Source organism: Gavialis gangeticus, unplaced genomic scaffold, assembly GCF_001723915.1.
Source record: "Gavialis gangeticus isolate Ggan-Ray unplaced genomic scaffold, GavGan_comp1, whole genome shotgun sequence".
Taxonomy (NCBI): Eukaryota; Metazoa; Chordata; order Crocodylia; family Gavialidae; genus Gavialis; species Gavialis gangeticus.
In genome coordinates, this window is record NW_017729000.1 from 5,563,071 (window position 1) to 5,573,569 (window position 10,499).

Consider the following 10,499-nt stretch of genomic DNA (forward strand, 5'->3'; position numbering starts at 1 on the left):
CTTGCAGCTCGCCTGCCTCTGTCTCCCCCTTCTCCTTGCCCAGGCCACCCCAGAGAACTGTTATCACAAAATAATCCCTTTGGAATGACCACAGATGATCTGGGATTGAGGACGTCGCTAAAATAACTCAGCCAAACCCAGCACTACCCAAATAGCTTTGCAATGCAGGAGGCTGGATCCCTTCTCCTCGAGAACGCTGCATCTCTCCAGGGGCACAGAGATCGAGCACCCCGAGAGCTGAGGTCCCAACCTCAATATGGCCTGCTGCCATGCTAATCGAATCCCCATTTGTCTTCACTGCGGTGGGGTGAGGCCTGTGGTGGCCAGGAGGGGAGAGCGCCAGTATTTCAGCAGCATGGAGCAGAGGTGCTAGCATCAGGGTGCCAGGAGAGCCCAACTCCTCCCCTCCCTTCACCTTGCATGGCATTCACGTAGCCAGAGCGTGTTGCACTACTGGAAACACCCCCGCCTCAACCTCCCTTCCAGCCAGCTAGAAAACACTGTTCACAGATCACCAATTATGTCACTGAGTCTCCCCGGGTCCTTTGCAGCACAAGGAACAGGATGCAGTCAGAGATAACAACCTCCTATTATATCTCCGTAACATTTCCCCACATCGCAGCCTGACTCATCAGATCCTGTGTTCCTGTGCTTCCACGGCAGCTCATGTTTAATACTCATGATGTAAACACGACGCTGCAGTGAGCCGCAGAGCACTGACAGAAGCCACAAGCATGTTCTACCCGTGTCCCAAGCGTGAGAGAATAAAACCCTCCCCTGTACAACAGAAGCAGGTGGTCTTCACACAGCTGCTTCCTCTGCTTTTGCAGCGGTTTTGGTCTCCCTTGTTTGTTGCTATTACCTGCTGCTGCTGTTACCTTTCTACAGCACATCTATCCATGCACCTGGCTGGTGTCATGGGCTGGGAATGAGATGAGATCCTGACCTGAGACAGAACCACACACAGGACAGCAGTTCAGGATAGCCAAGGTGTGCAGATAAAAGTAGTGGTGAAGTCATAGACTCATGGAAAAGGAGGGTGGGAAGGGACCTCGGGAGGTCACGTCTAGTCCAGCCCCCTGCTTCAAGCAGGACCAGTCTCAACTATATCATCCCACCCACGGCTTTGTCTACCTAGGTCTTAAAAACCTCCAAGAATAGAGATTTCACAACTCTGGGTAACTTGTTCCAGTGCTTTGCTACCCTCCTAGTGAGAAAGTTTTTTCTTAATATCCAACTTCAACTTCCCTCGCTGCAACTTCAGCCCATTGCTCCTTGCTCTGTAGAAATCAGCTTAGGAGGGAGAAATGGGATCTGAAATACTCCAGTTACAAGGCCCCCAACAATACCCACGGTGCAGACAGAACTGAGCGACCGCGTACGTGTAGGATAAATTTGAGTTTATTGAGTGCAGCTTGGTCCAAAAACGCAGCTTACTCACAGAGTCTGTTGCCGTCTACGCTATACATGTATTCACACTGCATATTCCCTACATGCATTGCCTACAAGCTGCTTTTCCCCCTTTCATGAGTTGTGTCTTTCCTGTCCTTCCCAAGGTGCAGCCTTGGGGCATTTATATCAAGGTCTGGGTATCAGTGCAAGGCTAATGCCAGCAACTCCAAAGCACAGCTTGGATGATGTGTGTGCAAGCTTCCCAAATGCTGCTTTCCTAGGTCCAGCACCCAACCCCAAGGACCACAGCAGAGCTCAGCTGAGCCCTGCCCTACCCCAGCCCTTCCTGCCCTGCTCCCACATAGCACCCAGACTCAGCCCAGTGCTCTCGGCCTTTCCACAGCAGCAGATGCAGATGGTAGCACCCGAATCCCAGGTTTTCTGCTGTGTAGAAATACCCCCTGATCACTAGGCTGACAGCACCAAACCCATTGCATCTGTGTTGGAAAGGGGATGTAGCCAGGCCCCGCCACAGGAGAAAGGGGAGCACATTGCAGTGCTAATCCACGCACCCTTCAGCCCTCTCATTCCTGCCTGCCTGGTTCAGAAAGGCTTTCACAGGTCTCAGGACCCATTAGAGAGGAGGAAAGAAGTAGACAAGTCCTAGCTTTGCATCAGCAGCCTGTATCCAGTGTCTTTAAGTCCAGACCCACCACTGAGTTTCAAGAGACCCCCACCTCCTGGGTATCCCTCATCCCAGCCTCCTCTTTCTCCACTTGCTGTATCCCCTTAACTATGTCCTCACTGTCCTGCGGCAGCTGGCAGCAGAAGCAACTACTTGGGGCCTGTCTGGCTTATACCTGTTCATGGTATACAGGGTCTTTGACCAACAGATACCAGATCTGAAACCAGGATGGGCTGATGGAGACTCGAAGTTTTCATCCTCCTGTGATGGGGGGGAGCCCATGTGTGGGCAGTCCTGTTCCCAGCTCCCCAGGGTCCATCAAAATGCCATCACAACTTAGTGGCCATCTCTGCAGAGGGGTCAGGGGATGAATGGACTGAGTGTACAGAGCAGGATTCCCAGTCCTATAGAGGCAAGGTCCCTCTTGGACTGCGGGGAGGCGCTTTAGGTTAGCAAACAGATCCATGCTCTGTGCAGCTCCCCCATGCACTGACCCGTCCTTCCACAGAGATGCCAACCTCTCCCTTGCCTTTAAAAAATACATTAGGGCAGCGTAACAAGGCCCATAAGGGAGGCAATAGGAGCTGCCAGGAGACGAGGCTTTGTCACAAGAGCCTTCCGCCAAAGGGCTATCAAGATCCATCAGCTGAAGCCAAACACTCCAGCACATTTCCTTTACAAGGACAAGATATTTCTGTCCTAAAACAAGCCTGACGCCAGCTATGTTTCTGCAGCACAGCTGGGCAACACATGTGTCCTGGGCTAATGGTGCTAATACAACAGCCTCAGAGCTTTGCAGAACTGGAAGAAAAAGCTTGAGACCTTCCTTACAGTGGACCCAACAAGCACAACTCCCCTGAATAAATCCCTTTGGCCAAACCCCATTTCCCCTCTTGGTTTCTTTCCAGGCTTGGCCTAATTTGGTTTGGAGAAATTTGAGGCATGCTGATGGGATCACCCAGCCACGAGGAGCCAGGCCTCACAGAAAAGGAGAGTGGCACAGAGCAGATTCTTGGAGCCAGTCTCGTATTCAAAGTGAGCCCATCTGGAACCCATTTGTACAGCTCTGTTCCTGGAAGTCAAGCATTTCCCTTTGGGCTCAGGGCTTCACAGCTCTGTCGGCTCTGATGAGCTTGCTGGGCGAATGCCAAGCAGCCGTTGCGAGAGGAGTGCGTGAGACGAAGCCCGAACACGAATGCTCTGCGCCATGCGAAGGGAGATGCTCTATGGATGCCTCCCCCTTGCAGGCTCCAGAAACAGCTCCGTGCCTGGGCGTTACACGTGACGGACACACTCTCTAGGCTGCATCGTGGTGACTAACGTAGTTCTGGTCCCATGAGCACAGCCCCGTGTGTCCCTGGCACAGCTTGGCTGTTCCTCCGGTCCCCATCGCTCCCTAGCGCTCCCTCATGTTGGAGTCAGCCTGGTGAACCATCTCCCTTCCTCCATGGACCTATCCAGCATGGCCCGAGGGAGGCTGCCCCTGCCCGGGGCTCTGTTCTCACACTGCCCCGTTGCGTATTGGGTGAGTCCGCACCCTGTAGATGATGACAGCTGTGGCCGGGCACAGGACCAGGGACATCATGATGATGATGGTGGCCAGGATGATCAGGACGATGGCCCAGATGTCCAGGATGTGTTTGGGGATGCCCACGGCGGTGTCGGAGCCATTCAGTTCTTCCATCCTCCCCCTCTCCTTGCTGCAACAGAGAGAGGGAAAGTTAGTGACAATGCAGGGCACAAAGCAGCGTGGCTCCAAAATCATCCGAGGGCTCCATGCAGAGCTGCAGCTCCCTGTATGCCAGGGCCACTCTGCAGCGTCCCAACCCCAAATCACCTTATCCCACCTCTCTCAGCCCTTCCCCTCATCCTTTCCCCTCTCCATCTTCCTTATTCCAGCTTACCACCTTCACATCATTCCTCCCTGTCGTTCCCTTACCTTCCCCCATCACTGGCGATGGAGTCGTTAGCTATATTTCCCCACTTTTGGGGATTCACAAGCTGTGTCTTCATGGCCCTCTCAGCCTTTCCAAACCTACCGCAAAATAACAACTGCCTTGTGGTGGTTTTGCACATCGTTTTAACACCTCAGCCTCTTCTCTACTGTGTGCTCTGCTGTCACGATCACCTCTAGTAAGATGAAAGAGCAGTTACTAACAGGATAAATGAGCTTTGGGGGTGATCTTTAAAGTCCAGCCCCCTTGTCGAGAGCTGCTTGCTGCTGCTAGTCTACACAGTCTTGTAGTTTTTTTATCTTAAATTTAAACTTTTGGAAACACACAATCCTACAAGGGCTCCTTGGTACGCTCCTTGGGGTGTGCTTCACTGGTGAACACCTACATTTTGCAAGGGTCTGCAATTCTGTGCAAGGAAGAGGTGGCAAAACCTTCAGCTCGCACACTCAGAATTTCCAGAGCAGAAAAAGCTGAGGCTGGCACACGCGGAAAGGAGCTGGGATCCAGAAGTGCTGCCCCCATCACTGCCGCTGACTCATGCTGAATAAGCCAGTGACTTGACATACATATACACCCACATTTACAATCTGCAAAGCAGCCCTTGCCAAGCTGCTGTGCAGAGACTCAGCATCTGTGAAGTGCTTGGAAAAGCTCATAAAAATGCTCTTAATTTATTATGCGATCTGACGAGGTCAGAGCCCAGTCATTCCAGCCGGCCGCGCAGCAATGGGCAAGTGCCCAGGAGGAGAAGTCTAAAGCAAGCAAAGAAATCCAGGTTTGATTTCCAGGAAAGAAGTGAGTTAAGGACCCTACAAGAGTGAGACGCCCGGATCCCACTGGATTTCAGTGACTTTTGGGCCCTATAAGCAATTTGGGAAATCCCAGACTCAAAGCTCCTGGCTCAGGCTGCCAGCACTGGCGCCTGTGTTCACTGAGGATTTCCCTGGGATGTCTGGCGTTAGGGATGGGACCAGCCAACGCCTTTTCTCTGGGCTGTTTCCTTGCTCCTCCAGTGGGTTCTGGCAACACCGGGATGCGGGATTCATGCTGTGGCATCTTCCAGTGGATTCAGGTGCCTGGAGGCATCTCTCCTCCCTGGTTTCCTGAGTCACGGACTTAATAGTTTAATAAACAGCAACACTTTGAATGACACCATCAGACAGGACTCCATGCTCTGATCCCTCTGGCCTTTCATGCACGCCCACACTGCTCTGTTCATCTTTTCCCCTCAACTCTAGGGTGCGAGTTGTCAGAGCTGTTGAGCTCTCGGCTTGTCAGAGCTGGGCTCCAGGCCCTGCTCTTACCCTGTTTGCAGCAAATTAGTAAACCTGGATGTTATCTGTGAAGATAAGATGCAACACCACTCCTACACGTCTCACTGGATGCTAATGCCTGCACGTTGCAACAGCCCTGGCAAATGCTGGAAGCAGAAATACATCAGGCAAACCTCACAACGCTGCTAGAGGTGGCTAAGGAGAGCGGCTGAGGTTCTCCAAATGGGTTTAGCATCTATTACCCAGACTAAACTGACGCAGGATCCTTAATGCAGAGAGTGGGTGTCAGGGACCCCTCAAAGGAGCTCGAAGCTCCCCAGAGTTGCTAGATCAAGTGAGCAAATCTGCCCATGAGAGGCAGAGTAGTGCTATTGTGCCCATCTGACGTATGGGCAGCTGAGGCAAGTATCATAGTACTTAGGGACCTAAATCACCAGGTCTGACACCCTGCCCTGGGCAGGAACGGGTGCCGGGATCTTATGTCCCCAGCCAAGTATCTGTCCAAGTGAGTTGCCCAAGATCCCCTGGGAAGTCTGTAGCAGAGCAGGGAACTGAACCTGGGCTTCTCACCACTGCAGCCTCGCTCTGGGCAAGAAGAAGTGTGGCTGCAATGCCTGGAGGTAGATCCTGGTTGGCTGGCATCCAGCTGGCTCAAGGAACCATGCCCTGAAGAGGCAGGGCCAGGAACTCCAGCAAGGCAGGTGTATAGCCTATGCTGAGGTCTGCTCCATCCTGCCACAGCTGTGCGGCTGCCTGAGCTAGCTAGAGGGAGCTTGCTCAAATATGCCCACAGGCGCTGCAATCACACCTCAGACTGCAGGGCAGACGGGGCCTGAGAGGAGGCTGGGCAAGGGGGGCATTCAAAGGAGAGCCAGGAGCAGCTTGGGGATTGCACAGCATGTTAAAATGGCACGGGGCTCGCTGCAGTCACTGATGCCCCATCACTGCCCATCTGCTCCCTCTTACCCACGGGAGAAGTTGCCCAGGTTAGCTTCTATATACCACGGGGTAAGAAAGGACAGATGGACAGTGACCTTGCAGCAGCCACTCCATGGCAAAGTCCCCACAGCTGCAATGACCATAGGCTTTGTGCACCCAGAACAAACCATGCCAGAGACCTGCTGGGACAGGGAGTACGGAGCGAAGCAGGACTTCGTCTTTCTGCAGAACAAGGAAGGGCCCTGCCTTTCTCAGCACCCCGCAGATGGGTGAATGGGGCTGGATCCCCTCCAGGCACACCCACACCTGTGGCTGAAAGCCATGCCTGGGAGGGAGAACCAGCCACAACCAGGTATGAGTGACATGCTACCACGTCATTGCAGGACCAGGAGAGGCTCCCAGTATCACTGGCAGGCCCAGGCATGTTTCAGGGCAGGAATTCCCCAGCAGGCTGACACGGAAAGTGTGAGCGGCCTTTGCAGCCTCTCATGCCCGGAGCCAAGGGGTGATGGGGGCCCTACAACGCATGCTGGCAGAAGCAGTCCTGCGGGCAGAACCCACGTCTGGGCGAGACACGAGAAGGATCTCTCCATGGTGGGTCCAGCTGGCTTAGCACAGCGAGCAGCTCCCACATTCAGGGCTCACGGGGCCAAGAGGTTGAGCCTCCAGGGCTCTGGAGGTAAGCGTTGCAATCTCGGCTCACGCCAGGCAGAGCGCTAATTAACAGGCTTGATGCCGGCACCGACGCAGCTCTGGTTTTGACACGTTATCCCTCAGGGCGCTGCTGGGGGGAGGGCCTGTCCCTGGGATGCTCAGGGGCCTTGATGTCAGGTCCCCGCCTTGTTCCCAACAAAGGGAATCCAGGCTCACGGCCAGAACGGGGCACGAAGAAGATCCTGGCTCTGACCAGCCCCTTGCTTTCCTGGGCTCCCATCATTTGATGTGTCAGCAAGGAGGAAGCTGCCAGCATGTAGCAACAGCTGGCATGGATGCCACGGGTTGCAACGGTTACAGCTTTAAATGCTCAAGCCTCAGCATCTTCCTCTTTTTCCTCCCACCCAGTGACCGGATCCCACTTCTGCATTGGCAGGCACGGGCGCACCAGGGAATCCTCCATCCCCGGAGAAAAGCCTGCAGGGCACCCTACCTTGGCCTGTCCTGCCCCACAGGTCAGCGATCACCCAGGTGAAGCTGGAAGGGGCTGAAATACAGGTTTGGTGCACCTGAGAAACCGGCCAGCCCCTGCTGCTCCCTGGGGCACCTTCACACAGCCTGCTCCAGTACGCAATGCCTCTGGTCCTAAAACGCAGCTTGGCCATGTCTCGTCTCCATTTCCAGTCCACGGTGGCATCTCATGCGCTGCAATGTGCTTAGCTTTCCTCTGGCTTCAGCTCCGCTGTCAGCCCTCCTCCCTCGCAGATCTCACCCAGAGCTTTTTGCATCCTGCTGGCTAGAAATCAGCCCTTTGCCTATCCGCTGTGGTGGGTCAGAGCATAGGCACCAATCCACCAGGTGCTGAGCTCGCCTGGTGCTGGGCTCAGCTCATGCAAAAGGCCTCACAGGATTTGGCCCTGGGCTGGTAACTGCAAGGCAGGGGCTGAAGTGCCTTGTCTCCCTGCTAAGGTGCCTGTGTTCAGTTAGGAGCTCAGGTACAGTCGCCAGGCTCCACAACCCCACTCCGGCTCAGGGAGGAGAAGGAGCAAGGTCTCCTATCTCTCAGTCAAAGGGGGAAGGGGTTCAAGGTGCACCCACCTCTGAGTCCTTGAGCAAAGTTTCCCTTGCCCCTGATAACACCCAGGGCTGCTGGCTGAACCCTGGAGCTGGTGCACGAGTGCATGCATGGGACACACCTCAGGCATGTGCCAAGATTTTTCTGCCCAGAGAGGCTGCTTTTTCCATGCTTGCCTTTCCTGAGAAGCCTGTGGTCTGTGGTTTGGTGACACAACTCTGACAAGGCCTGGCTGCCTCACACCTCTGCAGTCATGCTCCCTGCCCCACCCCTAAGCCACCACAAAGCAGTCTATTCTCCCGTCATTTCTGCTCTCAGCGGGACCCGATGTTCCCGATAAGGCTTGTCTCTGTAACTGCCCTAGACATGGCTGGTTGCACAGTAGCAAGAAAACTTCTCTCCCTTTCTTTTCCATCTTTTCAACTCCAAACGTTGCCGCTGAATCTCCCTTTTCCGTCACATCTAACTGCGGATGCACGCACCGTCGTGCCACAGTCTGGGTTCTGCTCTACAAAGAGCGCAAAGGATGATGCTGGGGGGGCATAGAGGAGGGGAGTCTCCAAGTGACCTGTGCATACCCAGTTTCACTGCTGGTTGCTCAAAGAGTGGACAGACATGTAGCCGCCAGGTGCTAATTGCCAGTCATTTGTCTGCCCCGCTCCATTGCACACCAGGGATAGCAAGGAGAGCCCCAAATACCAGCCCCAAACGGTAGCCACCCCACACCAACCCCACTAGGGAAACACAGAGCTGCACGCTCTAGGAAGCTGTGGGAAACACACCTACCCCCAAGAGACCAAAGACCTGATCCTGGTCCCGCTTCGGCTGGCAGGAATGAAGACTCTCCCCAGTGAAATCAGTGCTGTTAGGGCAGCGAGCGCACAGGACCCGCAAATCCAGAGCCACCCGTTCCTTCACTTTTCAACGTTCAGCTTCAAGGGTCTTTCAGAGATGGCTTGGGAATACATTATTCCCTGTCCCTGATGCCCGGGGGTCTGACCTGGGAACAGGTAGCCGGGCAGCGTGGAAGGGCCACAACAAGCCCCCGCTGCTTTTCAGATCAGAAAAAGGGAAAAGAGCCAGAAAAGGGACAAGAAGTGAAGCAAAATCAAAAGAAGCTGAGAAATGGGGAAGACATGGAAAGAAGGAAACACAGAGTCACAGGCACCCCTCTCTGTGAGCAGCTGAAACCATGAGCCATGGCACGTATCTAGGCATTTGCACGCCCGCGCTTTCTCTTTCAAGCCTGAGACTTTTTTTACCCCCTCAAGGCAGAACTTTTTTTCCCCCCAAGGACTTGGTCGGGCTGAAACGCAGTGAAACAAAGCAGCATTCAAGGCAGGTCCCCCTGCGCCAGGGAGGGGGGAACGGAAACTCGCATCCAAACCCACCTTTGCCCCAAGAGAGCCTGTCAGAAGAGCATGCCACTGCTCTGCCTGTGAAGCCAGCGCTTCGGAGTTACCTGCCACAGTCCCGAGGGCTGATCCGAAGCTGATGCAAGACCCAGGGACTTCCTAGCAAGGAATGAGCGGTGGAGAGCGGCTGTCCAGGCTGAGGGCAGACAACTTTCTGAGCGGTGCTGAAGTCGCAGCACACTGGCTCGCAGTCCTGTACGGAGGAGAGGGAGGTTGGACCAGCCCTTCTAACTCCACCCTTCTGCCTGCGACCCATGGAGCTCTGTGTCTGCGCATGTTTGCGTTTTCTTTGGCAAGCAAGCTGCCGTCAGCAGCCTCTCTTTCCGGGACCCGGCCCCCCAGGGAGAAGGAACATGCAGGCGTGTTGCATTGCAGCTGCCTGGTTCGCTCCCAAGTTTGCCCCAGTCGGGTCCCGCACCACGCATTGGCCGTGGCGAGTGGGAAGAGGGGGGGGCTGCTGTGTTCAGGGCTGGGGCAAAGCCCAGGACTGTCAGGGCTAGGGGGGCAAGTGGAGCAAGTGAGACGAAGCAACCCAGGGTGGAAAAGCCACGGATGCCCCACACTGGGAGTCCTTTCCTTTCCTTTGCCAATGTAAAATAAAAGGAGCCCTTGAGAGCAGTGCACCCACCCAAGGGAGGGCTGGACCCATCCCGTGGCCTTTCCCAGGGGAGATGATGCCTGGGAACCACCTCCCATGCCAGGAGCAGCGTGGCCACATCTATGAGCACCTCCAGTGGGACGGTTCGCACAGCTCAGTGACGGTGCCCCTTAGCCCGTCCCCATACCAATGAGCCCAGCCGTGGTGCTGTGTGGATGTGGCTTCTGGTATGGGACACTTCTGCCATGCAGGCAGGCTGCCAGCTGAGCCTTGCGGTCAGAAATCAGGACTCGAGCCCCCTCTGCTTCCCAGAACCGTGACGTTGGAGGAATTAAAGGATGACATCGGGGTCTTTCTTCTTTGCTGCTTCCTGAACCTTAAATCATGTTCATATTGATCCCTTTTTTTTTTCTGACCTCCTACCGCCGGGCTGGTAGGAGGTCTGACATCCTGCAAGGCCAGCCTGAACGGCCCCAGGGCTGGCAGCGCTCGATCAGCCCCCACAACTCGCA

The 10,499-nt window shown here is 54.9% G+C and overlaps 1 protein-coding gene across 1 annotated transcript; it reads right to left on the minus strand.

Moving 5' to 3' along the window:
- Nucleotides 1-1,383: 1,383 nt before the first annotated feature.
- On the minus strand, nt 1,384-9,775 carry SMIM3 (small integral membrane protein 3). The gene is made up of 2 exons (XM_019506125.1): nt 9,437-9,775; nt 1,384-3,777 (listed from the first exon to the last, which is right to left on the minus strand). The coding sequence occupies exons 1-2, from the start codon at nt 9,643-9,645 to the stop codon at nt 3,579-3,581; spliced, it is 408 nt and encodes a 135-aa protein (XP_019361670.1). The 5' UTR covers nt 9,646-9,775; the 3' UTR covers nt 1,384-3,578.
- Between the last annotated feature and the right edge of the window lie 724 nt (nt 9,776-10,499).